Genomic DNA, 27,375 nt, shown 5'->3' with positions numbered 1-27,375 from the left:
CGTGTGACGGAGGATTGCTGCTGCCTCCTGGCCCAACCTTCTGCAGCCTCCAGAAGCAGGGGGACAGGCTCCCCAGGACAGCTGTCACCTCCTCCCCCCTGGCAGGGCTCAGCCGTGGGGGCCCCCCTCCAAGCACCTCCCAACTGGGCTGGCCCCTCCGCGTTTAGGAGCCGTGAGTTTCTTAATTCTCACAGCTCTGTGAGTGGGGTGTCTGTGGGCAAATGAGGAAACTGAGGGTCAGGGAGGACCACTGCTTGCGTTGGTTGGTCCCTGCTCTCCCGTCTGCGTGTTGAGGGTTGAGAATAGGAAGGATGAGATTCCTGGGCCCCCACACCCCAAGCTTACCAGGTGTATCTGGCCCAATTACAACCATCAGGACTCCTGCAAATCATGTTTTAATTACCTAATTACTGCCAAGAGGAAATTGCTAATTGCTTTTCCAGTATCAAATTCTTCCTGGCCTTTCTGAGGACGGACCCAGGAAGGGGCCTGGAACCTGCCCCCCGTCACAGAAGGGGGGATGCTGTGGTGGCCTGTGAGGGGGTGGGGAGGGGTCTGGGAGCTGGACCCATCGGGCGGCCTCAGCCCCGTCCGGGAAGGAAGGGGTGGCAGGGCTCCCGTCCCTTGTAGCCCCTCCCGGGACCACCCTGCCTCCTGGGGGCTGGGAACAGGTTTGGCCGCTGCATCTACAGGAAGAGGGGGTGCGCGTGAAGTCCCAGCACCGCGGTGGCCTGCTGGCCGCTGCCCGTTCTCTGCCTGTCCCCCCACCCAAGGGCCTGTCCTACTCCTACCCTCATCCTCGTCCGGAGACCAGGAGTCTCGCTCAGCCAGGGCAGCCCCACTTTGCAGATAGACAGGGGTGGGCGGGACAGGGAACTTGCCCTTCCCGGTAGGGGCCGAGCTGGGCAGCCCCCTGCCTCCGGGGGCTAGGGCGCGTGCCGGCCTTGGCATGCAGCCTGGACGCCCCAGACATCCTCCCTGGTGCCCACACCCGCCCTCGGCCCAGAGAATGGACCCTTTGTTGGCTCTGGGCTGGACAGACAGCTGACCTGGCCGGGCCGTCAGCTGCCTGCCCGCAGCCGTTGGCCAGGGCTTCGCAGTGGTGGGTATGGGTCAGCCAGCTGGCCAGCCTAGGGCTGGGGCCTCCAGGGGCCCCTGTGCAGGACTTCCTGTCTGCTGGGCCCTGGGCCCCAGGGTCCTGCTGGCCTGGGGATGCTGAGGTGAACCCATTCCCTGGCCCGTCTGTGTGGTGCGGTGGGCCCGTGGTGGCGGTAGGTACACAGCCCGTGGTCAGTGCCTTGCCTGGCCCTGGCTCCCAGAGGCTGCTGGGGCCCAAACCCTTCGTGGGGGCACTGACAGCCCTTGTGCCTCAGCTCAGAATCCAGGGGACTCCCCCTTGTACAGAGAAATAGGGACGACCCCGGTGGAGAAGGGAGCAGGGTCCAAGGGTCTGGGTCAGAGCCGGGCTGGGTGGGTTTCTGGGCCGGCAGGCGTGCCAGGGCAGCTGGACGGCTCCGCTCAAGCCAGGGGGACCGAGCTGGCTTTGCGGAAGGAGAGCTCTCAGCTGGTAGTGGAGAGTTCTGGTGGTCGTGGGGGGAAGGTTTGCAGAGCACAGAGGTGACAGCTGGAGGTCAGGGAGGACACCAGGGAATGAGGAGTCTCCTGCCCAGGGTGGGCCGCCCCAGGTGGGTGGCCCTCGAGTGACCGCTGTGGGCAGGGGTGTGGCGTCAGCACGCACGCTGCCAGTGGTGTGTGTCCCGCTGTCCTGCCAGCTGCTGGGCCCCGTACCCGCCCTGCGCGCCCCTTCTCCCCGGAGCGCCCTCCTGGTGGCCTGCCGCATCCCTCCTCCCACTTGTGGAGCAGACTCCGCGTCCCCAGCTGCAGCGGGCGGTCTGGAGCCCGGGGTTTCTCTGGCAGGTCCTTGTGGGCCTTCGTTTACCTCGGTGCTGCCCGGGCCCTGCAGCCTGAAAACCAGGCTCCGTGGCAGGTGTGTCCCGAGGACTGGCCGAAAGCTGGTCTGTCACGTGTGTGTGTGGGGCTCCTGCGGAGCCTGGACGGGGCTGCACGGTGCACAGAATGGGGCATGTGCACCCACTGGCCTGTGGGCCGTGCCTCCCTGCCCCCCCCGTTCTGTGCCCTCCGGAAACAGGGGAGCCTTGCGAGGTTAAGGGCTGGGGCCGCCCAGTGGAGGGCAGGTGGGTGGTAGAGGGGTGCGTGGCGGATGGACAGCTGGACGAGCACACTCCTGCCGCAGCTGTTGGGAGCCACCTGTCGAGTCGCGGCACTTGGCGGGCCTGGGGGCGGGGCCACTCTAGAGACGGGCTGGCCGCCCTCCCACCTTGCCCGGGACTGTGCCTTCCCCTGGGTGCCCCCCTCCCTGAACTGTCCCCCTTGTCCCCTACGGGGTGGTGGGGGCACCGCTGATGCGACGTCCACGCCCCAGCCTGCACCCTCGGCCCCGAGCGGGTGGGAGAGGCTGGGGCCCGGCAGTGTCAGGTCTGGGCTCCAGGGGGGCTGCGGCGGGTGGAGGCACCTGCAGGGAAGAGGCGCAAAGGACCCTGGTTTGGGCCATTCGTGTTGAGATGAGTCTGGAGCTCTGGGTCCCCCCTGGTGCCCTGCCCTGCTCTCTGGCCGTCCAGTGCCCGCTCCCTGGCTGTGGTCCAGCCTGGCCTTGCTGCGCCTCTGTGGCTGGCCCTTGGGTTTTGGGGGTTGCCTCGGGGCCTGGCCCCCCGGGCACCCTCTGCTGGGTCATTTAGTCCCCGGAGTGGCTCTGGTGTTGGGGGAGGCTCCCGTCGCTCAGGCTGCGTGGGGGACCCTGAGGCAGAGGCCCCGCAGCCGGGACGCGCCTGAACAGGGCTTGGGCCCAGGTGGTGTGGGTGCAGAGGCCAGCCTCCCGGCCTCCCGGCCTCCGTGGCCAGGGCCCAGTCAGCTCCCTGTGAGAGCAGGGCAGCAGGCTCTGGGGTTGGGGGGTGCAGGCTGGGTGCGTGGCGGATGGACAGCTGGACGGGCACACCCCTCCAGGCCCTACCCGGGGGGCTGAGGCTGGGCTGCTGCACGCCCCCTGCCCCCCTCCTCCCTCCCGGCCCAGTCCTGCTTCCTCCCCTGCCTGGCAGGCGCTGGACTCGGCTCTTCCGGGTCTGGTTTGACTTAAGCCTGCCTGCCCGGCGGGGCGGCAGCTGAGCGGAAGTGGGGGGGTGGCCGCGGGCGCTCAGGAATGCGGCCCTCCCCTCCCCCTCCCCCTGGCCTCCCCGGCCGGCCGCCCTCTCCCAGCCGCCATGGAGCTGGCCCGAGCTGGGGGTGTTCGCCTGGCCGGTCAGGCCTGCCCTGCCCTGTCCAGTCAGCGTGAGGCGCCAGGGAGGGGCGCTGGGCCGAGGTGGAGGTGGGCTGGCGGCCCCGGGAGCCTGCCTGCGGGCTGAGCCGGCCGCCCCACGAGTCCCGTCTCTGGAAAGCCCCCCGGCTCTCGCTGCTAATTAAATACTTTTGTTTGGTAAGAGCAGCTAAAGATACTTGCAGCGTGGCGTGCAGCGGGCGAGAGCTGGCTGAGTGAGCCCCCGCGTGTCTGGGACGTAGACCGTGTATTTCCTCATGCCTGCACCGTCCGCCCCCCTCCCGCCTTCGTGCTGGCGGTGCCCGCTCTCTCGGCCCCGGCCCCCCCTGCCTCCCACTTGGGAGGATCCTGGTCTCTCTCCTCAGTTGCACTGGACGTCCCTGCGGGCCCACCGCCCCTCGTGCCCCCTCCCCTCTGCACAAACAGCCCTCCCTCGGCGATGGGGATGCCCAGCCTGGCCCCAGGGAAGGCCGCCCCGGGCTCCTGCCGCCTCTGCCCTGGACGTGGCTGTGCGGCTCGGGACGGGTGGTGGCTGGAGGGCTGTGGTTTTCTCCAGCCCCCAGAGACCCCCACGCCCGGCAAAGGGGCTGGGCCGCACCGGCTCCTGGGCGTGGTGGGGGGGCCTCGGCCTCATTCTTCAAGGGCTTGGGGGGGGGTTGCTTGGGGCGCTCCCAACCCCACACCTGGGCTGGGGGTGGGCAGCGGCTGGGAGGCACTGAGGCAGCACCACGTGGCTCTCGCTGCCACAGATGCTGGTGGACCTGGCGAACCCCGGCGTCTGGCCGGCCCTGGCCTACGAGAGCGTGGTGGCCCAAGAGGGCAGCCCCATCCTGCGTGACCTGGTCCTCAGCCCCGACCGCCAGTACCTGTACGCCATGACGGAGAAGCAGGTGGGTGCCCCAGAGAGCGGGCGGGGCCGTCACTGTGCAGCCAGCCTCCAGGCTTGCCCCTCGTCCCTGGACGACTGCACACCCACGGGAGCAGATGCCCAGCGAGAGCGTTTTCAGGGGAGTGGTGTTGGGGGGTTTGGGGTGTCCGTTGGGGCCCCCCGTTCCCGGTCTCTGGCCTGGCCGGCTCGTCAAGGTCGCGTGCCGTGTTTCTGGTCCAGCCTGCTTGGAGCCAGCCTCTGCCCTTCTGCTCCACCTGGTGACCCCGTGGCTGCCGGAGGGGTGCAGGTGGGGCCGCGCCTCCCTTCTCTCCTGGTGGCTCCCTTCCCCTTTGCCCCCTCCCGCCATCGGGTTATTACTCGGTCGCTCTGTGTCTCGGGCCAAGCCGGCGAGGTTGGGGTAAGCGGTGCCCTGCCGGCCTCCGGGCTCAGGATTGGGGCTCCCCTGGGAAGCTCGGGGTGCAGCAGAGCGAGAGGGACTGGCCAGAGCTGTCGCCCGCACCGACTCGCGCCCTGGAGACTGGCCCGGTCTGCTTGGCCTGGCTCGGCCGGTCAGGGTCACCCAGGACTGGCCCTTGGATAGACAACGCGTGAGGAAGGCCCGAGACGGGGCTGCCTGGCGTGTGGGGACAGGACAGGCCGAGAGGACCTGATGCCGAGGCCCTTCCCGCCAGGTGACGCGGGTGCCCGTGGAGAGCTGTGGGCAGTACACGTCGTGTGAGCTGTGTCTGGGGTCACGGGACCCCCACTGTGGCTGGTGTGTCCTGCACAGCACGTGAGTCCGCGCAGGCCGTGGGGGTGGCAGGGGGCCCGGCGACCTCACTGGGAGCCTGGGGGCCCGGCTCCCGTGACCCGCTGAGTGACAGGAGCCCAGCTTCCCGGGTCTGGATGGGGTGCAGGGTGGGCCAGGGGCTCCGCTGGCCTCTCGCCTGAGCCCGCCCCACGCCTCTGCCCACAGCTGCTCCCGCCGGGACGCCTGCGAGCGGGCGGCTGAGCCCCAGCGCTTCGCCGCGGACCTGCTGCAGTGTGTACAGCTGACGGTGCAGCCCCGCAACGTGTCCGTGACCACGTTTCACGTTCCGGTGAGCGCGGCTGCTGGGGCCGGGGTGGGGCAACGCGGCGGCGCAGGGGGATTGGCCAGTCACCCTTTTCCCCTGCCACCCAGCTTGTGCTGCAGGCCTGGAATGTGCCCGACCTCTCGGCCGGCGTCAACTGCTCCTTTGAGGACTTCACCGAGTCTGAGGGCGTCCTGGAGGATGGCCGGATTCACTGCCACTCCCCCTCCGCGCAGGAGGTGGCGCCCATCACACGGGGCCAGGGTGAGGCCGAGTGGGCCGGCCTGGGCAGCGCGGGGGGCCTCCTGTCGGGGGTAGACGGTCACTGGGACAGTGGGCGGGCGTCCCGTGGTGACCGTGGAGGGCGTCAGGGGAAGGCGGGGCGGGGGTGGGGGCGGGGGCGGTGCCCTTGGCCGTTGGGAGGGTCCTCGGCGAGGCCTTTTTTCTGCGCGGGCCTCCTGGGTTCGGCTGCCCCGGGGCCCTGGTGACGGAACCTGTGCCACTGTTACAGGAGACCAGCGGGTGGTCAAGCTCTACCTGAAGTCCAAGGAGACGGGCAAGAAGTTTGCGTCTGTGGACTTCGTTTTCTACAACTGCAGCGTCCACCAGTCGTGAGTGTCTCTGGCCTCCTGCACAGAGTCCCGCGGGGCAGCACTTGGTCGGGTCGCAGGAGCCAGGACGGGACCTCGAGGGGGAGGCCGGGTGGCGGGAGCGGCAGCTGGGGTGCGACATGTGCTGATTCCCCTCGAGTGGGGAGTGGGCCGCGGGCACCAGAGCAAGGCAGGGAGCTGGGGGCGCTGCTGCGTCGTCCAGGCAGGGCACGGCCAGCCGGGGCTCGGGCATTGGATACCTGCTGCTCTGGGGCAGGAGGGGTCCGGGTCCCCTCTGGGTCGGGCAGCCCCTGGGGCACGGACAGCTGGGTGTGGGCGCTCTCCCTGGGCCTCTGGTCTTCTGCGAGCGCGCCAGCCTCAGAGGAAGAGCAGGAATTGCTGAGGGCCCCCTGCGCGTCCCGCAGCGGCCAGAGCCCTGGGCCGGGAGGGGGTCAGCCTCGAGCCGAGGCGCTTAATTTTTCAATCGTGTTTTCGTTTGTCAACCGACTTGCAGGCTGACGCACTCCTGGCTGTTCGTGGGGCGCCCACCGTGGGCCTGGGTGTTGTTGGCACTGGGGTCCAGCCTCCCCGTGCTGGGCGGGCTGGAATCTTTGGGGCGGGGGCTGTGCTCCGAGGCTTGGAGGGGTCGAGGGTCTCTGTAGAGGCAGGGCGGTGGGTTATGTGGAGCTACAGGGACGGTGAGGTGAGGTGAGGTGCGGGCTGTGCGGCCCGTCCAGGCCCTGGAGACACGTTGGAACGAATCAGGCCCTTGCCAGGCGAGCCTGCTTTCTGGTCGGGGAGGCGACGTCTACCACGGCCGTCCAGCCTGCAGCCGCCACTCGACACCTACGTTTAAATCTCAGCGAATTAGAACAAGGTGGACTTTAAAACGTGCTCCTCGGCTGCACTAACGCGTTTCCAGCGCTGATGGTCACGCGTGGCCTGGCACTGGCTTTACACGTGTGCTTCTCTGGGAGGTTCTGTTGGCTGGCGCCGGGGTGGACTGTCAGGCAATGGAGGGAGGAGGGAGGGGAGCCCCGGCAGGCAGAAGCAGACCAGCTCTGAGCAGTGAGGAGCGGCCTGTGCAAAGACCCTGGGGCGGCTCCCTGATCGGCAGCAAGGTGGGGGCCCGTGCTGCGGCCTCACCACGCGCCCTCTGCCTGCAGCTGCCTGTCCTGCGTCAGCGGCTCCTTCCCCTGCCACTGGTGCAAGTACCGTCACGTGTGCACACACAACGCCGCCGATTGTGCCTTCCTGGAGGGCCGCGTCAACGTGTCCGAGGTGAGGCGTCCCGTGGACTGGGTTTGGAGGTGCGGAGGAGTTGGGTGCCGCCTGGGGTGGTGGGGATGCTGGCCGGAAGGTATGGGGGATGCCCTCCGGGGCTGTATCGGCCTGGGGACGTCACACCCAGGGCACGTCCGGGGACGATGGGGGCAGGGACCGTCCTCCCAGTGCGCCGGGAGCTAGCTGGGAGCGTGTCTGGCTGGGTCCACGTGGACGGAGCTGGCTGGGCGAGGTGCAGGCGGCTGGTCTTTCCCGGAGTCGCTTGCAGGGCTGCGTGGCCGCCAGTAGCCATCAGGGAGCAGTTGCTTCGGAGCCGAGCGAGCAGTGGGGCTGAGCACCAGGCCTGAGCCGGGCCTGCCCGGCAGGGGGTGGGGGCAGGGCTCCCCGTGTCCAGCCTTCGGGTGCGGAGCCAGGCCTTGATGCCAGGCCTTGCCTCTCCGGTAGCTAGCGCGTCTGTTGGCTGGATGGGGTAGGAGGGTGTGAGTCCCACCAGCCATGGGGCGCCTGGGGGCTGCATCTGGACTGGACCTGCCCGTCACAGAACCTGCCCTGGCTGCCCCGCCCCCTTCCCTCGGGCTTTGGTTCTCCCACTCCCTGGTGACGACGTACAGGATAGATATACGGGACAAGACGGCAATGGCGGGGGCGGGCCAAGAGCAGGCGGGGACGTGGGGTGGGCAGGTGGGCTTCCAGGTGTGCGGCCTGCTTGAGGAGCTGGCCCGGGGGTCCTGGGGGTGGGGCAGGGGGCGGGGGCAGCAGAATGGACGTGTGAGGTGGGGGCCCGGTCTTCCCTGGCCGTCTCTGAGCTCTGTGCCCATTCGAGCCATTCCAGCAGAGCAGGCCGCCCGGCGGGACCCTCAGGGAGGGCTGGCATGGGCGTCCCGGGAGCGGCAGGGGGGTAGACCCTGCTCAGGAGCTCGCCTGCGCCAGGCGGGGCCGGGGACCTGGTCGGGGTCAAGGGGGGCTGTCTGGGGATGGACTTCACAGACGGTCCCTCCTCAGCCAGTCCCAGGTCCCGTGGGGACGCCCCTAAGGAGCGTGACGTTTCCACAGTCCCCCCATCCCTGGTTCAGGTTTGGTCCCCGGGGCGACCCCTCCCCAGCTCGTGCTCAGGCCGCAGGGTCCCAGTCCCAGCACTTCTCTGCTTCCCGCCCGGGATGGGACGGGGTCCCTGTGCTCCCGCGTCTGCCCGGTCGGCTTCGGCTGGGGCGGCCACCAGAGCACGGTGGGGACGGGGTGGCCCGGCAGGGGTCCCACGCGGAGCACCCCCAGAGCAGAGCAGCCCCGGGGGGTGGCCTGCGCCCAGACCCGGCCTCCCCAGGGTCAGGAGTGAGTGGGTCGTGTGCTCCCCCGGCAGCCTTGTCACCAGGAGGCTCTGGGCCTGAGGCCGGTGCCCCTGCGAGCGGAATGGAGGTCAGTCTTCCAGACACTTCCTTGCTTTGTGTGAGAGGAGGGAGGGGCTCTAGGTGAGGAGAACCTAACTTGAGTTATGAGAACAGAGTCGCGGTCCCTCGTTCGCTCATAGGCCCCGAATTCCCTGGACGGCAGAGCCTCTGCGTCCACACTGCTTATCAGCTCCCTGCTGCCTCCGGCTCAGCCTGGTCTCAGGCCACTCGAGGAGGCTGGGGCCAGGCCCGGGCTGACGCCCGTCCATGGCTGGAATCATGAGGTGCCGAGGCCCAGCCACAGGGAGGCTATGGCCCGACAGGGGCGTGGAGCCTGCACCCCGAGACCCACAGGGGGACAGACAGCGGTGCTGGCCTCCCGGCAGCAGAGCTGGTGTCAGTGGAGAGGGAAGGTGCGAGGTTGGGGGACAGTGGGAGCGGGGCCTGGTGGCCAGGACGAGCTGGGGCTGCTGAGGGATGTGGAGGGGCAGCAGGGGCGTCCCTGGGCTGGGGGCTGGCACGGGTGCCCTTTCAGGTGGCCACCGTGCACACCGGCAGCTCCCACAGGGCTGCAGCCTGAGCTCCAAACGCAGCCCACGTGCCGGTCAGTGCCCCGTGTGCAGGTGGCCGTCAGGGCAGCCGCAGACCCGGTGGTCAGTAGTCAGCCTGCCAGTCCTGCTCAGCTAGCTCTGCTCCCCCAGTGCCCCCAGGGGCCCCCAGAACCTCTGCAGAGCCGGCCCGTGGTGCCGCGGGAGCTGCCGTGGGGCGTGGGGATCGCAGTCTGTTTTCAGCGTCTCTATTTAAAGCACCTTCCGCAGGGTTCCTGCGGGCCGGCTCCTCCACAGTCGCTGCAGCCCTGCTGCAGGGAAGCCGGGCCGTTGCGTTAGTGTTGCTGAAGCGCTGGGCCCGGGGGCCGGGCTGTTTGTGTGCTCGCTCCGGCTATTTTTACCTACTCCCCGGGCCCCCAGCTGAGAGCTTGCTCCTGCTTCTGCCTCAGGGGCCTCTCGGCTGCTTCCAGATGGGGCCCCTCTGGTGGGGTCCTAGGACCCTGGGGCAGGGCACTCGGGCCCCGGGGTGGGCCTGCCCAGCTCACAGTGTGCAGCCCGGAACCCGGGCCCGGCTGGCCGTCATCGACGTCCTCAGTGTGCCGGCGTGTAAAATGGGCGCAGGGCTCTCGTCTTGGAGGAGCTCGGGCTCCGCGCAGCCCGCCCGCCAGCCTCCACCCCGGCTCAGCTGGAGCCTTGTCCCCCAGGACTGCCCGCAGATCCTGCCCTCCACCCAGATCTACGTGCCGGTGGGTGTGGTGAAGCCCATCACCCTGGCCGCCCGGAACCTGCCGCAGCCGCAGTCAGGCCAGCGGGGCTATGAGTGCCTGTTCCACCTCCCGGGGGGCCCGGCCCGCGTCGCCGCCCTGCGCTTCAACAGCTCCAGCCTGCAGTGCCAGAACTCCTCGGTGGGTCCGTGTTTCTGCCTTAGCAGAAGGGCTGCGCGTAGTGGGGTCTGCCACGCCCTGCTCAGGGGGCACCTCTGGCCCCCAGGCCGTGCCAGCCCCTCAGCCCGGCGGGTGAGCAGGCTGCAGGGGCCACGCCCAGAGCCACGCCCGTGTTTGGAGGGAGCGTGTCTCAGACGTGGCACCTGGGTGAGGGGGCTGGGGTTGAGGGCGCGGGGGAGTGACCCTGGGGGCCGAGGTCAGGGTGACAGCACCGGCTCCTTTAAGGCGTACTGTGTCCGGACACAGAAGCCGTGCACGGTGGCCGGTGCATTCCCCCGACCCAGACGTGCCAAGAGGCAGTCACCTTCGGAGCCTCAAATCTGATTCGTTCCACGAATTAGGGATGGTGGTCTTTGCAGGGCCAGAACCTCCTGGTGGGCGAGGGGAGAGGGCCCAGTTGGTGGTCCTGAGGCCGGCTTGTGTCTCGCTCGCCCGGCTCGCCCCGTGACTGCCAGCAGGCCTCAGTCTGCCTATCTGTCCAGGAGAGCAGTGGGTTTCCTGGGGCTAGCCAAGGCCCTGAGTGGGGAGTGGGTACCTCTGGGCCACCTGCAAGGCCCCCAGAACCCTGGGGAGGGGCATAAAATTAGAGGTCAGGCTCCATTCCAGAGGCAGTGGACCCTTGGCCCACCAGCTCTGTGCTGGCGGGGGGGCTGGGGTCCAGCGGTCGCCACAGTCTCCCAGCACAGGTCGGCCCCTTGGCCGGGCCCGAGGCTCCCCGAGCCTGCCGGCCTGTCCAGTCCTGCCTCCTCTCCGCTGCACCCTCCGCCTGCGCCTCACTCTGGCTCCCCTGGCCTGACTGCCTGCACCCTCTCCTTCCTTTCTGCGCGTCCCCGAGGCCAGCTGTCTCTCGGTTTCTCCCCCATCCCCGAGCCTCTGTCACCTCTGTCCCTGTGCCCCCGCCCCCCCCCCCCAGGCCCACATTTATCTTTCTTGCAGCCCTTGTGTAAAGGGAAAAGGGAGCGTTAGAGAGTTTGATAGGATCCAATTACATCCCTGCAGATAAGATGATGATGAATTGCCCTGGGGTGGAGCGCAAGTCTTCAACTGCAGAAAGTGGGACACAGCTGGGCGTCCGGGCCTGGGCTCTCCGGGGAGGGCTGAGACCCTGAGCCCAGCCCAGCCTGGGGTCGGGGGTGCCAGGGCACAGGGGACACACGTCTCACACCTCAGGGCAGTCCCGGAGGAGGGCTCGTTGAGCCCATTTGGAGACGAAGCCGAGGTTCACAGAGCAACCCTGACGTGTGTCCAAGGGGTACGGGGAGTCCTGGCTTCCTGGCGGGGGCTCACCCTGGAGGCTGTGCCCCTGTAGCCGCTGGAGGTTGAGGGCCGTGGCCGTCCTTGTGCAGAGGGGGACCCGGGTGGAGCCCCCTCCGCGGGCCCGCAGGTGGGCAGTGCTGTGGGGAGCCTGCCTCCAGACTGGCCCCCAGACCCCGCCCTGCTGAGCCCGGGCCCCCAGCGGCCAGTCCCGCAGGTGGCCACAAGGGATACACAGGCCCTGGGCAGCGGCCCGGGCTCGGCCCGTGTGGCCTGACCACTTCTCCTGCCGCCACAGTACTCCTACGAGGGCAACGACGTCAGTGACCTGCCCGTGAACCTGTCCGTGGTGTGGAACGGCCACTTCGTCATCGACAACCCGCAGAACATCCAGGGTAAGCTGGGTGGGGCGGCTGGGGGGCGGGGCCGAGGGTGGCCGCTGACGCCCAGCCCCTCCCTGCAGCCCACCTGTACAAGTGCCCGGCCCTGCGGGAGAGCTGCGGTCTCTGCCTCAAGGCCGACCCTCGCTTCGAGTGTGGCTGGTGTGTGGCGGAGCGCCGCTGTTCCCTGCGCCCCCACTGCCCCGCGGACTCGCCCGCCGCCTGGATGCACGCCCGCCACGGCAGCAGCCGCTGCGCCGACCCCAAGATCCTCAAGGTGGGCAGGCTACCGGGCCTGGGGGGCGTCGGGGGGCGCTCCGAGCGCCCGGCCCGCATCCCAGCCTCTGCCTCCACAGCTGTCCCCTGAGACGGGCCCGCGGCAGGGAGGCACGCGGCTCACCATCACGGGCGAGAACCTGGGGTTGCGCTTTGAGGACGTCCGGCTGGGCGTGCGCGTGGGCAAGGTGCTGTGCAGCCCCGTGGAAAGCGAGTACATCAGCGCAGAGCAGTGAGTGCGGCCGGCGGGCGGGGGGGGGTGGGGGTGGGGTGGGGCTGGCGGTGGCCTGGCGCCCACGGCTGCTGAGGCCCCCTGTGCCCGCAGGATCGTCTGCGAGATCGGGGACGCCAGCGCGCTGCGGGCCCACGATGCCTTGGTGGAGGTGTGCGTGCGGGACTGCTCCCCCCATTACCGCGCCCTGTCGCCCAAGCGCTTCACCTTTGTGGTAAGCCCGCCCGCCTGGCCCTGAGGGCTCGCTTGTGGGGCTGGCCCGGGCCACGGGCAGCCTCGAGTGATGGGCCCCGCCCCCTCCCCCCTCGCCCCCAGGCCTGATGCCGCCCCTTGCGGCGCGGCCCCGCCCATGGGCGGTGTCTCACACCCAGTGAGCGCGGGCCTGGGCCTGGCTGGAGATGCCGGCGCTTCCCTGGGGCTGCAGCAGGTCCCTTCTCCCCCTAGACGCCGACCTTCTACCGTGTGAGCCCTGCGCGCGGGCCCCTTTCGGGGGGCACGTGGATCGGCATCGAGGGTAGCCACCTGAACGCAGGCAGCGATGTGGCTGTGTCTGTCGGCGGCCGGCCCTGCTCATTCTCCTGGTACGGGGTGTGGACGGACGGGCAGTGGGGACCCCAGGCACAGGCTGCCTTCCCCTTGTGGTCATGGGTTCAGATGGCTGGTGCCCCCTCCCATTGCCTGGGAAGCTGGAGGGCTGTGGAGAGCTGGGCTAGGGTGATCACTATGGAAACCTAGAGGCGGAGAAGGTTACTATGGAGACAGACAGGCTACCCCGGAGCGGGGAGGGCGGGGTGGTGGGTGGGGCCTGGGTCTGAGGGGCGGGCACAGCCGCTCTGTCCTGGGTTTTGGGGGAGTCCTGTGGAACGTGAGAAGCGCGTTTAGAAAAATTCTTAAGAGGGAAAGAGGAAAACTTGACAAAGGCTCGGAGCCCTGAAGTGGATAATTTTAGATTAGGGATGATAATGGAGCGGGCCTTTAAATATTTTCCTGCGGTAATTACCTGTTATCAGACTAATTATTGGTGTTTGCAGCCTGCTGTGCGCGGGCTTGGCGGCTGTGGTGAAGGCAATGAGGGGATGGGGCAGGTGCCGGCGGTGACTGGCCGCTGCCCTGGGGGGGACCCAGCGCCCCCAGCCCCGCCAGCTCGTCTCATCCACTCACGGCCCAGGCCCACGATTAGCCTGTTTTCAGATCAGGGATGATGGGGGCTGGGGGTGCGTGTGTCGTGTGCGTCCCTCCGCGGAGCGGCAGTTGGCGCTGAGCGCGGTACTCCAGCCCTCCCAGGACATTGAAGCCGTGGGCCCCGCCCGTGGAGGGGCCCTGCGGCTGCCCGGGTGACTGATGGAGCCGCTGCGGGGCTGCTGTGAGGCCCGCGAGCCCTTTCCCGCCCCGCAGGCCTGCTCTCGGCACGCGTGGGCCAGGCTCTCGCGAGCTGGGGCGCGGGCAGGCTTGCCGGTTGACGCTGCCGAGGAGGCGGAGCTGGGGGTGGGGCCACCTGGACAGCAAGCTGGTGAGGCAGGACCCGCCCCTCAGCCCCGCTGAGCCTAGGACAGCCTCCCGCCCACGCAGGGCAGCATGGGGGAGAGGGCCAGGCTGCGGCCCAGGTAGGCACACACAGCACCCGGCCCCTCGCAGGGGCTGACGGGAAGGGGCCCCGCCTGGAGACAGGCCCGCCGTGGCCTGTGCCATAGGTAGGCAGATGCAGCGGGCGGGCTGGTGACTCGCGCTCAGCCTGTTGGTGGTGGAGCCTGGACGCTCGGTGGCCTCGGAGGTGAGCTCCAGCACCTGCGTCCTCAGGAGGAATTCCCGGGAGATCCGATGCCTGACGCCCCCCGGGCAGAGCCCCGGCAGTGCCCCCATTGTCATCAACATCAACCGCGCTCAGCTCACCAACCCCGAGGTCAAATATAACTACACCGAGGACCCCACCATCCTGAGGATCGACCCCGAGTGGAGCATCAACAGGTGGGAGCCCGCCTGGGCCCCCGTCCTGCCCACCCTGAACCCCACGACCCCCTCCGAGGTTTCCTGAGCCCCCCCGAACCCCGTCCCGCCCACCCTGAGCCCCACGCCCCTGTCCTGAGCCACCGAAGACCAGCACCAGGTGTGGGGCTCCTGCACCAGGCCCTCCGCTCCCCCCCGTGGCCCTGCCGCCAAACGTGGTGCTGAGAGACTAACCCGCTCGCTGTCTTGCAGCGAGCCGGGTGGTGTGTCTGGTCCCTCCCGTTTGTGCCGGGCCGGGGCAGAGGGCCCCGGAACTTCCACCCCTGACTTCCATCTCCCTCATCTCTTAGCGGAGGGACCCTGCTAACGGTCACGGGCACCAACCTGGCCACCGTCCGGGAACCCCGCATCCGGGCCAAGTACGGAGGCGTCGAGAGGGAGAACGTGAGTCCCCCTGGGCCCTGCCCCCGCAGCTCCTGCCATCCCAGCTGCACTTGGAGGCCCTGGGAGGGGTGGGGACCGTGTGCGGGTGTGGCCGCAGCCCCGCGGTGTCACAGCCTGGATTTGCATGGGTCAGCCAGCCCAGTGTCCCTGTCTTGCATCCCCAGAGCTGCCAGGTGTACAACGACACCACCATGGTGTGCCGGGCCCCGTCGGTGGACAACCCTGCCCGCAGCCCGCCCGAGCTGGGCGAGCGGCCAGACGAGCTGGGCTTCGTCATGGACGACGTCCGGGCCTTGCTGGTGCTCAACACCTCGACCTTCCTCTACTACCCGGACCCTGTGCTGGAGCCGCTCAGCCCCACCGGCCTCCTGGAGCTGAAGCCCAGCTCGCCCCTCATCCTCAAGGTGGGCTGCTCGGCGGGGCGGGGTTGTGCGGGGGGCCGGCGCGGGGGGCCGGCGAAGCCCCCGCTCACTCCACGCTGCCCCGCAGGGCCGCAACCTCCTGCCACCCGCGCCCGGCAACTCTCGGCTCAACTACACGGTGCTCATCGGCTCCACTCCCTGCGCCCTCACCGTGTCGGAGACGCAGCTGCTCTGCGAGTCGCCCAACCTCACCGGGCAGCACAAGGTCACGGTGCGTCCACGGGTCCTGGCAGCTCCAGCCTCCTGGGCCCCACGTAGGGCAGCCCCGCTCTGAGCAAGCCCCAGACTTGCCTCCCACCCAGAGGGAGCCCCTCCCTGGTGCCCCGGCGGGCCTAGCGTCTGCCCTGGGTGCCCGCGCCCCCACCTCGCCGACCGTGCGGGGCTGGGGCGCCCCTGAGTGGCCTGCACCCCCAGGTCCGGGCCGGCGGCTTCGAGTTCTCGCCAGGGGTGCTGCAGGTGTACTCGGACAGCCTGCTGACGCTGCCCGCCATCGTGGGCATCGGCGGGGGCGGGGGCCTCCTGCTGCTCGTCATCGTGGCCGTGCTCATCGCCTACAAGCGCAAGTCGCGGGACGCCGACCGCACCCTCAAGCGCCTGCAGCTGCAGATGGACAACCTGGAGTCCCGCGTGGCCCTCGAGTGCAAGGAAGGTGGGTGGGGGCCGCGGGGAGGGTGCGGGGTGGGGGGCGCCGGGGGCTGGGCAGGGGCCCGACTGGGCGCGATCACGGGGCGCTGCTTGAAACGCAGGCTCTGTCCAGAGAGCCCCCTTTGCGTCCCAGCCTGTCCGTGGGACCCCAGGTGGGCACACGGCGTTTCTGTGCCTCAGTCTCCTCTGTAGGACAGACGTACCACCAGGTGCGGGGACGCTGGGCCTGCCCGCTCCGGGCGGGGGGCCATTTCCCCAGGTGTTGTGGGCCGTGCTCGTCCACGTGCTGGCGCGGCTGGTTCCCTCCGGCGGCCGGTGGGGGGCACTGAGGGAGGGGCCCGTCTTCAGCCTCCCTGTGCGCACCTAGCCCCGGGCCTGGGCTGCCTCTGCCCGCGGGGTGCTTGCTCAGGCGTGTGTCTGTCTCACCCTGGGGTGCACGTGACGCAAACCAGCTCAGGCCACTTCGGCGGGGAGGCTTCACCGGGGTCTGGGGCCCAGCCAGGCCCTCACTCCGCTCCCGGGACCCCCTTCCTCTGCGGCTCCCCCTCCCCGTGGTGCTAGGACGGCCACAGGGACAGGCTCGGCATCCCCACACCTGGCCACATGCCCCCTTCCCCAAAGCCTGCTCCCCCGGGAGCTCCCGACTGAGAGGTGGACCCCAAGGGCAGGTGGGGGCGGCCCAGGGAGTGAGAAGGGCAGGGGCTGCAGGCGGCGTCGGAAATCTGAACGGTGGGCCGGCGGGTCGGCGGGAAGGGCCAGGATGGTGGTCTCCAGCTGGAACAGAGCTGTTCCCGGGGACCGATGTGTCCAGGAGACCCGTAGGCCCAGGGCTGGTCCCCATGGAGCAGGTGCTGCCGTACCCGCCGGTGCTGAGTACTGGGGTCGCGGCTGCTGGGAGGCCAGCGGGTGGGCACTGAGTGGTGGGCACCCAGGCCAGGGCCGCGGGGGCCCTGGGGGGTTCAGCTCCTGTGTGCCCGTGTGGGCTCCAGGCAGTAGCCTGCGCCCGTGCTGGTTTCTCTTGAGCCCGGCTGGCCTCTCTGGCTGGCGTGAGATGGGCCTCAGGGCTGGGTGTCCCCAGCCAGCTGGAGGCGGGGGGCTCTAGTTGAGCCCCAGCTCACTTGTGCCTCTGGGAGCCCCGTCTGGGTCCAGCGCTGTCACGAGGGGTGAACAGGGCGGCGCGGGTGGTGCCTGGCGGTCTCTCGCGTGTCAGGAGCCGGGGTAGGGGAGGCCTTGAGTGTCCTGCAGGGTCTGTGAGTGAATGCTGGCAGCCCTGGGGCAGACGACAGGCATCGTCCTGCCTGGGGATGAGGGCAGGGGGCTGGGCAGGGTCGGAAGCCTCGCCTGGGGGGCCTCATGCCTAACAGGCCTCGTTCTGGGTGGTCACTAATTCCACTGGCCTGGGGTGTCCGGTCTGCCCGGGACCCTGGCCCGTCTTAAGACAAAGGCCCGTGTCCCAGCGCCCCCTCAGTCCCTGGCAGACTGCCGCCCTGAGGGGCTCCGGCACGTGTTGGGGGCTTGGGTGGGAGGCGGCGGCCTGGGCCTTCCTGGGACAAGGACAACCGTCTGCCTGTCCTGTCTGGACTGACCTGTGATGCCCGTGTCTGGCAGCGTGTGTGCGGGCCCCCAGGGCCAGCCAGGTGGAGGTGACCAGACTCCAGGCAGCAGTGCCGGGGTGGGTGGCGGGGGAGGGCCGGCTCCTGACCAGACAGCGCATCCTTGGGCTGCCGCAGGGCTCACACCTCACGGCTCAGGAATGTTCTGAAAGCAGCGGGCGGGCGTGTCAGGGGCCCCTGGCCTGAGCCGGGAGGGCTTGCTTGTTGGCACGCAGGGCTCTGCCCCTTCCCAGCCGGCCTCATCCCCGCTCGTCTCCTGTGGCTGGAGCCAGGGGGCCACGGTTGCTCTGCCCCATCGGGACGTGGAGGCCCCTTCCAGCCCCATCCCGGCACCGCCTCTGCTCTCGTCTTGGTGAATTCTGCAGCAGGTCAGGGGTGGAGGGCTCAGCCTCTGTGTCAGGACTGGGGAAACGGAGGCAGAGGAACTTCCTCAAGTTCACCCAGCTGGCGAGTAGCAGAGTCAGGGGCTGGCCCGACCCTGAGTGTGTTGGGGGAGAGTGGGGGGTGCCGCGGGGGCCGGGGCAGCTGCCGTGACACCTCGTCTGGCTGCAGCCTTTGCAGAGCTGCAGACGGACATCCACGAGCTGACCAACGACCTGGACGGTGCCGGCATCCCGTTCCTTGACTACCGCACGTACGCCATGCGGGTCCTCTTCCCCGGCATCGAGGACCACCCAGTGCTCAAGGAGATGGAGGTGGGCTGCTGGCTGGGGTTCCAGAGGCGCTGCCTCTGCCTGCGGGGGCTCCTTGGGTGCTGGGGCGGCAGGGTCCTGGGGGCGGGCTCGAGACTGCTGGGAGGGGGGCCGGGTGTGGGGGGCCTCGCCCCAGCAAACCACCCTTAGCCTGGGCTCCCCAGGGCCCAGCCCTGTTTCGTTGGGCCCCTAGCCTAACCACCTGCAGCTCGTCCGGCCTGGCTCCTGGGTGGGCCTGGGTGCCGAGTTTCACTGGGCCAGGGGGGCTGTTGCCATGAGTGTTGGGAGGTGCGGGCGCTCAGCTGGGCTCTGCGCAGCCAACGCGGCCCCCGAGCCTGCCGAGGGGAAGCCGCCTGGCACCCACGTCCTCCTGGGCTGCCCGGTAGCTGGCCAGACGCCCAGGGCCCGCAGCTCGGAACGGGTAGGGGCTCAGCGAGTCTGCTCTGTTGCGCTCTGTGGGGGGCGTGTGCGTCGCGTCCTGCACCCCTCGGATGTTGGGGAGCCAGCCCCCTCACGTGGCTGTGTTGGTGGGACATTCCCTCTCGAGCTGCACCTCAGCGGGCCTTCCTGTCACGCTGGCTCGGGCCCAGGACGCCCTGGGCTGCTCACTGCCTGCTTGTCTGCTGGGGTGTCTGCCATGCTGGGGGTTCCCCATCCGCCATCAGGTGTCTCTCCCGGCGTTGCCGTCTGCCGGGCCGGTCTGACTGTTCTCTTAGCTGTGACTGTGTGTCCTTTCTGGTACCTGTCACCTGTCTTGCCTGGGCTGGGAGCCTTGTGTCATGCTATGACAAGCCTCGGGGCAGATAAGAGTGGGCGGGGACCTGGAACCAGCCGTGCCTGGCATTCCATCGGCCCTTTCCCACCTCAATGCTGTGTGGCTGCAACGCGCTGCTCCCCTCTCTGGACCTGGGTGTCCTCTGTGAAGGGGGAGGGTGGTTTCTGCATTGGTGCCGGCTGGGAGGGGCTGTCGGGCACTCCCGGTGCCCGGTGGACGAGCTGGGCCACACAGAGGGTGGCTGGCGCAGGCCTGCGTTCTGCTCCCGCACGCTGCTGTGCCCCGGGCCTCTGCCTGCTGTGGCTTCTCTCGCAGCTGCCAGGCCCTGTCCATTCTGCTAGGACAGTTGCAGCTCAGGGACCCGCCCTTTGTACCGGGGCCTAGACGGGCCCTCGGCCAGCAGGGGCCGGTGCGCTCTGAGGTCTGAGCAGGCCCGTGGCCCCGCAGGTGCAGGCTAACGTGGAGAAGTCTCTGACCCTGTTCGGGCAGCTGCTGACCAAGAAGCACTTCCTGCTGACCTTCATCCGCACGCTGGAGGCCCAGCGCAGCTTCTCCATGCGGGACCGCGGCAACGTGGCCTCGCTCGTCATGACGGCCCTGCAGGGCGAGATGGAGTACGCCACGGGTGTGCTCAAGCAGCTGCTGTCCGACCTCATCGAGAAGAACCTGGAAAGCAAGAACCACCCGAAGTTGTTGCTGCGGCGGTGAGTCTGCGCCCCGTGCCTGCCCCCGCGGCAGCGCGCCCACCGGCGCAGCCCAGGCACCGCCGCTGCAGTTCCGGGGACCCACTCCGGGGCTTGCCTCGTCTGGGACCCCTCGGCGCGAGGCGACACCTGCTCTGAGGCCGAGGCCTGACCTTTGGCCCTGGGGAGGGTGGGGTGGCGAGGTGGTGGTGTGGGCGGGCCTGGCGGTAGGACTGAGGCCGCCCCTGCATGTGTTCTGTTCCCAGGACTGAGTCGGTGGCAGAGAAGATGCTAACTAACTGGTTCACCTTCCTTCTGTACAAATTCCTCAAGGTGGGTGGGCCGCGGGGGGCCCCAGGTGGGGGTGGGAGGCCAGGGGTGACTGGTGGGCTCTCAGCCGAGACACCAAGGGGCCAGGGCCTCGGCAGGACCCCCCCGGCTCGCGGCTGTCCCTTCGCGTCTTCCCTGCACCTCCTGGAGGCCGTCCTGTCCTCACTCAGCCGCCGGGGCAGAGGTGGACGCCGGGGTCCGACGTGGGTCCCGCAGCTGCACGTGACTGAGCTGGGGCGTGCGTCCGGGCTCCGGTGGGGTTCATGCAGTGCCCGTGGCCCAGACCTGAGGTCGGAGGGAGCTCCCGGGCAGGGGCGTGTGTGTGTCCAGCTCCTGGCCCTGGGCCAGCCTGAGGAGGCGCCCGGGGGCGGTGGGTCCTGTTGGCCCTGCTGTGAGGAGGCGGGCAGCTGCCTGGGCTTCCACTGTTGTTGCCCAAACAACTCCCTCTCGGGCTGGGAGAGCCCTGACCCCCAGACAGACCCTGGGGAGCCAGGCTGTTCTCGGAATGGGTACAGCCTGCAGGCCGGCTAGACGTGGGTCCAGGTGGACTTTGTCAGGGCCGTGAGCAGCTAGCTGGGTCGCCTGCATTTTAGAACTGGGAGATCATCAGACCCAGATGTCTGTCTGGCTTCCCTTGAAAACCCCAAAGGCTTGGCAGCCGGGCCCGGTCCTCGCATGGTGGCCCCTGGTTAGCTCCACGGTGGGTGAGGGAGCGGGCCGTGGAGCCTCGTGACGCAGGCGGCCTGGGTCTGCTCTCTGTGTGGCTCTGCAGGCTCCGCTCGCTGCAGTGTCCCGAGGCGGGGATGGCGGTGGGGCTTTCCGTCCTCCATGGAGGATGTGCTGAGCCCAGCTGCTGCGGCGCAGAGTGCTCAGGACAGAGTCCTGGCTGGGCTGAGGGGCGCAGATGGGGAAAGGGGCGGGGTGTCCACAGGGGCGTGAAAGCGTGGATGGGGTGGTGAGATGTGAGCATGAGGAGGGGCAGGAGGTAGCCAGACGGGGACCAAAGGCCCTGAGGTGGGCGCGAGGTCCAGAGGGGAGGGGGTCGGGCTGGGTGGGGCTCGCCCGGTGGGTGGTGGCCCAGTGATGCCCAGAGTACGACGACGTTGTTGTCGTGTAGGACAGGTGGCAGTAACAGAGCTGTGCCTTTCCTGTAAAGCGCACCTGTTTGCAGACCGCGTGACTTGGTCACGTGCTCATTAAGTCGTCTCTGGGAACCTGGAGGAGGGGGTTCAGAGGAGGCCCGCTTTCTTTGAAAAAAGAAGTTTAAAAGAAATTTTTTTACGAGAATTTTTTTTAAGTCATTGTTGAATTTGTTACAGAATTGTTTCTGTTTTGGTTTTTTGGCCTTGGGGCATGTGGGATCTTAGCTCCCCGACCAGGGATCGAACCCGCACCCCCTGCACTGGAAGGTGAAGTCTTAACCACTGGACCGCCAGGGAAGTCCCAAGAGAATGTTGAACTTTCCTGTCATTTACAGCTCTCGTGTTACGCCGAGGAATGTTTTCCGCTAGTATATGGTGTGAGACAGGGATCTCACTCGATTTTCTTTCCCGATTGGAGAAGGGCTTGTTCTAACGTTTATCGAACAGCCTGTCCTCGTGTCACCTTTTCACTTGGAGACTCACTGGAAGTCTCTGCACATCTCTTCCGGCTGGGCCTGAGAGTCACCGAGGTCGCCCTCCTCCCTGTGCAGGAAGTGGGCCCAGCAGGGAAGGGCCGGGTTCTGGGCCTTCCCAGTCTCAGAGCTTTCTGCTCCCTGGTTCCTGCTTCCCGGCATCTGGGCAGGCCTGTGGGAGTGGGTCAGAGCCTGCCAGCCAGGCTGGGAGTGAACACCCTGCTCAGCCTGCATGTTCTGTAAGGACGCTTGGCTTTTAAGGACCAGCTGCTTTAGCGGTAGATTGTCTGGGTTCGAATCCTGGCTTCTCGTGATGTGCTGTGTAACCTCACCCTCTGACCTCCTGAGGTGCCCCTTTTCTTCTGAGAGGAGTAAGTGTCGTGGCGTCTGCAGGGAGAGGCAGCTGTTAACGGCTGGGCCTCTGTCCTAGCTGATGTAATGCAGCCAAGTTTGCAGATGAAACGATTTCAGAGATGGGCGTGTTGCTGGAGGGTCTCCGGATGACCTGCGCTCACTGCCACTCCCTGGCAGCTGTCTCTTTAATCACCGCAGATGCTAACGAGCTGCCTGGAGCATCTGGTTCCGGGCAGAGCCACTCTTGGTGGGCCAGGGAGCAGGCCGGCAGCTGCCTGCTAGGGCCACACTCGCTCCCAGCTCCGTTGGGGGGGGCGAGACGAGAGGGGCCTGTGTCCGGCTGAGGTGGGGACTCAGCTGTGCAGGGCACGCAGCAGCTTGGTCACTGCAGTCGGGGCAGCCCTCTGGCGGGGGCGGGACAGGAGCCCTCCTTCCGCAGCTGTTCGTTAACGGTGTTTGTTGTCCAGCAGCGTCCGTAGAGCCCCCCACGCGCCCGCTCCGTGCTGGGCACTGGGGATGTAGCGGGAGGGGCCAGGCACGCCCTGGGCTGTGGCAGGCAGCTTCCACTCCAGAGGGGAAATGGCAGGGAAGCAAACAAGACCATCGAAGAGGGCTGGCTCTGTGTGATGGCAGTGAGGGCCAGCGGGCTCGGCCCAGGGCCCGGGAGAGCCTTTCTGACAAAGGGATGTCGGGTGGGGTCTGGAAGGGGCAGTGAAGACCTGAGGGGGACAGTTCTGGTTGTAGGGGGAGCAGGTGCAAAGGCCCTGAGGTGGGGACGCGCCCAGTGGCTGCAGTGGGGGCGGGAGGTGGCACGTGGTCGGAGATGGGCAGCGCAGACCTTCCCCGAGTGCCCGGACAGCCGCCCTGCCAGCCTCCTGCCCTGGGTTGGTGCGTTTGCACCTGTGAGTGCGTCGGCCACGTGCTCTGGAGGGAGGGGCGGCCCTCTCCTGCAGGCGAGTCCTAGCTGAGGGGGCCCCCCATCTGATAGATGATGGTCGCACCCGTTGTAGTCCCCTGGGCCGTGGGGGCGGCACTGGAGCCTACGCCTCAACCACATGCAACACTGGCTGCTTTGGGCAGAGTGGCGCCGGGGCCGTGGTCCTGCCGAGGCCTGAACCGGGCGAGGCTTCAGCCGGGGTTGACTGGCCTTGGTCCTCTCCGCTTGGCCCCTTTGCTGAGGTCGTTTTCCGGGATTTTCATGCCCGTCTCCGCGGCGTGGGGGGGGGGGGGGCCGGGGCAGCGGCTGGGGCGGAGCCTGACGCCGCCCGCCCGCCCACAGGAGTGCGCCGGGGAGCCGCTCTTCCTGCTGTTCTGCGCCATCAAGCAGCAGATGGAGAAGGGCCCCATCGACGCCATCACGGGCGAGGCGCGCTACTCCCTGAGCGAGGACAAGCTCATCCGCCAGCAGATCGACTACAAGACGCTGGTGAGCGCCGCCCGCCCGCCAGGGAGGGGGAGGGGGCTGACTGGTGAGCGCCGCCCACCCACCCCTCCCCGCCCGCCAGGGAGGGGGAGGGGGCTGACGCCCTGCGCTCCCACCTGCAGACCCTGAACTGCGTGAACCCCGAGAATGAGAACGCGCCCGAGGTGCCGGTGAAGGGGCTGAACTGCGACACGGTGACACAGGTCAAGGAGAAGCTGCTGGACGCCGTGTACAAGGGCGTGCCCTACTCCCAGCGGCCCAAGGCCGGGGACATGGACCTGGGTGAGCCCGGCAGGGGCTCTGTCGCGTCGTCCAAGTACTGGGCGCTGGCCCGGAGGGTTGCAGGGAAGGGGTGCGTGACCCAGGCTGGGTCTGTAGGCTGCTCCCCGGGGTGGTGGAAGCAGGGTGGCACTGAGAGGACTGCGCCCCTGCTGGTGGGGGCAGGGGTGGGGTCCCCGTGTGCTCTAGGAAGCAGGCGGGCCCTTGGAGCTGGGTGGGGGCTCACGAGCGGGGCGTGGGCAGGGGCACCTGCTAAGTGGGAAGGGCCTGGGGAGCAGAGCCGGGCTGGACCGGGCTGGTCCCTTGGTGGGTGAGGCTGGGGCCGCGATGGAGGGAGGCCTTGAGTGCCAGGCTAGGAGCTCCGGAAGGCTGGGCTGCCCAGGGTTGGGCGGGCGGGGGGCTGCCAGAGGGGCTGGGCTTCTGCTCTGGGCTGGGCCTGTCACTCTGCTGCCCAGCCTTCACTCAGGGCCCCTGGGCTCCTGCCCCCTGGGCCTGTTCTGATGGAGGGAGCAAGGAGCAGGGCAGCACTCCAGCGTTCCCCTCCCCCGCAGAGTGGCGTCAGGGCCGCATGGCCCGCATCATCCTGCAGGATGAGGATGTCACCACCAAGATCGATAACGACTGGAAGAGGCTGAACACGCTGGCGCACTACCAGGTGACCCCCAACCTGCGGCCACGGCTCGGGCCCCTCTCTCCACGACGGGGCTCAGGGCTGGGGGCCGCGCTCCAGGAGGAGAGGGCATGGTCACACGTGGGGGTCGCCCAGGGTTGGGGGGAAGGCTGAGGCCCAGGTGAGAGACCAACCGCGGGTGGTGGGTCACGCGTCACCCGGCCCTCTGCCCGTAGGTGACGGATGGGTCCTCGGTGGCCCTGGTGCCCAAGCAGACGTCTGCCTACAATATCTCCAACTCGTCCACCTTCACCAAGTCCCTCAGCAGATACGGTGAGCGCCGGCAGGGGCAGAGGGCCGGCGGGGGCAACGGGCAGACCACCGACCTGGACAGAATGCCGCTCTGGGCGCCGCTGCGGCAGCCTGGGACGGCTTGGTTACAGCCTGTCCCAGGGACCCTCGGCCTTTCCCCGGGCAGCACCGTCCCCAGAAACCCAGGGAGGTGGGGGCGGATGACCCCAGCTGTCGGGGGGGAGCTGAGGCTCACACAGGGAGCCGCCTGCCCAGCAACCTGGTGCCGGGCGGGCGGGGGGGGGCGGGACGCAGCAGCTGACGGCACGGTGCCCGCAGAGAGCATGCTGCGCACCGCCAGCAGCCCCGACAGCCTGCGCTCGCGCACGCCCATGATCACGCCCGACCTGGAGAGCGGCACCAAGCTGTGGCACCTGGTCAAGAACCACGACCACCTGGACCAGCGAGAGGGCGACCGGGGCAGCAAGATGGTCTCCGAGATCTACCTGACGCGGCTGCTGGCCACCAAGGTGGGCGGAGGGAGGGGGCCCGGGCGGGCCTCACGGGGCCGGGGCAGCCGCTGGAGCTGTGCGCCGCCCCCCCACAGGGCACGCTGCAGAAGTTCGTGGACGACCTCTTCGAGACCATCTTCAGCACGGCGCACCGGGGCTCGGCCCTGCCGCTGGCCATCAAGTACATGTTCGACTTCCTGGACGAGCAGGCCGACCAGCACCAGATCCATGACGCGGACGTGCGCCACACCTGGAAGAGCAACTGGTACCGGCCTGGGGTGGGGGCGGGGCGGGGGCGGGGCCGAGGTCCCCGCTGGAGCAGGAAGCCTGGGACCTGGGGGCAGCCCGGCTCGGCTGGGGGCTGCAGTGCCAGGAGGCTGGTCCCTCTCCGTCTGGGCCTCTCTGACTCAGCCATCGGGGGCATCCGCTGACCCACCTGTGGGACCGGATGTGGGTGGGGGGGGTGTGTGCGCACGTGTATCTGTGTGTGTCTCTGGGCGTGCGCGGCTGCGTGCAGGTGTGTAGGCTTCTGCGTGAGAAACGGGCTCAGTGGGACAGGCCCGTCCCATGCTGGCTACAGCGACGAGGGTGACAGTGACAGCAGACGCTCCTGGGGCTCTCAGTCCCGTCGCCCCCTCGCTGCCGGTCTGGCTTTTGCCTCCAGAGCTGCCCGGGTCCCTGGCAGGGCCTGCCTGGTCCTCACAAGTTTTGTGCCTCTGGCCTCTTCCTCCCCGTGACCCGACTCCTCCCTGTACACTGCTGCCCCCCCAGCCTGGGATGAGCCCAGGTCCTCTCCAAGCGAACCCACCCTGGGCCTCAGCTCCACCTGCGCTGCCCGTGGCCCTTGAGGGGGTCCACCGGCCACCAAGGGAGGCAGTGTAGGTCAGCACTGTCCAGGGGACCTTTCTGGGATGGTAGAAAGTTCTGGGTTGGTGCCACGCACGTGGCCACGTGTGACTAGGGGTATCTGACGTAACCGGTGCAGTCGAGCCCCTGAACCTTTAACTTTATTTAAGTTTAAACAGTGACACGTGGCCAGAGGCTGTCGCTGGCCCAGCTGAGGGTGGTCGTAGAGGTGGCCTTCTGGTCGGGGTCAGCTGTAGTGGGGCTGCGTCTGCTGGCCCCCTTCCCGGTCTTGTCACCAAGACTCGAGGGGAGCCGGCCCAGCCGTGAGCAGGCACTCAGGCCTGGAGGACTGCAGCCGGGCACAGTGGGTGCCCAAGGGCGAGAGAGCCTGTGGGTGTGCACACCCTCCCCTGGGCCCGTGGGGAGGGGCTGGCCAGCAGGAGCAGCCCTCGCTCACGGCCCAGCTCTCTGGGCCTGTCTCCCCGGCTGCATGGAAATCCACGGTCACCGTGAAGGCCAGAGCCGGGAGGACGGTGAGGCCACAGGTCAGCCCCCGCTCCCCGCCGGCCCGAGGGCCGCTGAGGCCCGTCCGACCGTGCGCCCGCCTGCCCGCAGCCTGCCCCTGCGCTTCTGGGTGAACGTGATCAAGAACCCGCAGTTCGTCTTCGACATCCACAAGAGCAGTATCACGGACGCCTGCCTGTCGGTGGTGGCCCAGACCTTCATGGACTCCTGCTCGACGTCCGAGCACAAGCTGGGCAAGGACTCGCCCTCCAACAAGCTGCTCTACGCCAAGGACATCCCCAACTACAAGAGCTGGGTGGAGAGGTGGGGGCGCGGGCCCGGGGCTGGGCGGGGGAGGGGCCGGGACCCAGCTCACGCGCCCGCCCGCCCGCCTGCCGCAGGTACTACGCGGACATCGCCAAGATGCCCGCCATCAGCGACCAGGACATGAGCGCGTACCTGGCTGAACAGTCGCGGCTGCATCTGAGCCAGTTCAACAGCATGAGTGCCCTGCACGAGATCTACTCCTACATCAGCAAGTACAAGGACGAGGTAAGCTCGCCAGCCTCACCAAGCGTGCTCCCGCCCCGGCCCGGGCTGCCTGATGGGTCTGGGCGCGTCTCCAGGGCAGGGCACGGGCCGTCCTCGACCCTCGGCTCCCCATCTGCTTCTGGAGCCGGGCGCGTGCGGAGCTGGGCCTCCCTGAGACGTCAGGACAGACGACTGACTCGTGGGCTGCACTGGATGGACAGAGCGCAGGGCCGGAGGGGCAGGGCGGGCCCGGCCAGAGCCCAGGCCCTGAGGCCAGAGCAGGCCGGATGCAGAACGGCAGAGGCCGTGCGGGGCTGAATCAGAATGTCCTGGGAGGAGGGGGAGGCGGGGCCGTCGCCGGGTGTGCAGGCTGTAGGGTCTTGGGCTGCTCCCGAGGGAGACGGCCTTTGGGGTTCAGAGACGGAGCCTGACTGCTGGGTGCGGGGAGCGGGGGAGCAGGGGCTGTGGCCGGGCTGCCCGGCTGCAGGGACCACGTCAGGAGCTGGAGGGCTCAGGCGCCAGCTCCAACTTTTGTGTGGGTTTGAGAGGATGGGGCGGTGAGCGCAGGAGGCCTGGCGGCAGGTCAGAGCATGGGGGTGGCGGGCTGCGGTTCTTCCCGAGGGGCTGTGCTATGAGGGGTGCAGAGACGCGGGGCGATGGGGCTGTGGAGGGAGACGGCAGCTCGGCCACGTGCTGGGGG

General features: G+C 68.5%; 1 protein-coding gene across 1 annotated transcript in view; it reads left to right on the top strand.

Moving 5' to 3' along the window:
• The window catches only part of PLXNA1 (plexin A1), a 43,395-nt gene that overhangs the window by 12,577 nt on the left and 3,443 nt on the right, over window positions 1-27,375 (top strand). Inside the window, exons 4-31 of the mRNA XM_060023191.2 lie at window positions 4,078-4,218; window positions 4,889-4,989; window positions 5,173-5,296; window positions 5,380-5,533; window positions 5,781-5,880; window positions 7,026-7,140; window positions 9,781-9,981; window positions 11,573-11,669; window positions 11,738-11,931; window positions 12,011-12,162; window positions 12,256-12,376; window positions 12,607-12,743; window positions 13,960-14,127; window positions 14,457-14,550; window positions 14,715-14,954; window positions 15,040-15,183; window positions 15,387-15,621; window positions 17,783-17,925; window positions 19,145-19,401; window positions 19,647-19,713; window positions 22,959-23,105; window positions 23,225-23,384; window positions 23,933-24,036; window positions 24,228-24,324; window positions 24,622-24,812; window positions 24,890-25,059; window positions 26,256-26,468; window positions 26,546-26,696. Coding sequence (XP_059879174.1) covers window positions 4,078-4,218; window positions 4,889-4,989; window positions 5,173-5,296; window positions 5,380-5,533; window positions 5,781-5,880; window positions 7,026-7,140; window positions 9,781-9,981; window positions 11,573-11,669; window positions 11,738-11,931; window positions 12,011-12,162; window positions 12,256-12,376; window positions 12,607-12,743; window positions 13,960-14,127; window positions 14,457-14,550; window positions 14,715-14,954; window positions 15,040-15,183; window positions 15,387-15,621; window positions 17,783-17,925; window positions 19,145-19,401; window positions 19,647-19,713; window positions 22,959-23,105; window positions 23,225-23,384; window positions 23,933-24,036; window positions 24,228-24,324; window positions 24,622-24,812; window positions 24,890-25,059; window positions 26,256-26,468; window positions 26,546-26,696 — 4,218 coding nt within the window. The remainder of the gene's footprint in view (window positions 1-4,077; window positions 4,219-4,888; window positions 4,990-5,172; window positions 5,297-5,379; window positions 5,534-5,780; window positions 5,881-7,025; window positions 7,141-9,780; window positions 9,982-11,572; window positions 11,670-11,737; window positions 11,932-12,010; window positions 12,163-12,255; window positions 12,377-12,606; window positions 12,744-13,959; window positions 14,128-14,456; window positions 14,551-14,714; window positions 14,955-15,039; window positions 15,184-15,386; window positions 15,622-17,782; window positions 17,926-19,144; window positions 19,402-19,646; window positions 19,714-22,958; window positions 23,106-23,224; window positions 23,385-23,932; window positions 24,037-24,227; window positions 24,325-24,621; window positions 24,813-24,889; window positions 25,060-26,255; window positions 26,469-26,545; window positions 26,697-27,375) is intronic.

This window comes from Delphinus delphis, chromosome 10 (genome assembly GCF_949987515.2).
Source record: "Delphinus delphis chromosome 10, mDelDel1.2, whole genome shotgun sequence".
NCBI lineage: Eukaryota > Metazoa > Chordata > Mammalia > Artiodactyla > Delphinidae > Delphinus > Delphinus delphis.
The sequence above is the reverse complement of the archived record's forward strand: the minus strand, read 5'-3'. Positions and strand labels throughout refer to the sequence as shown.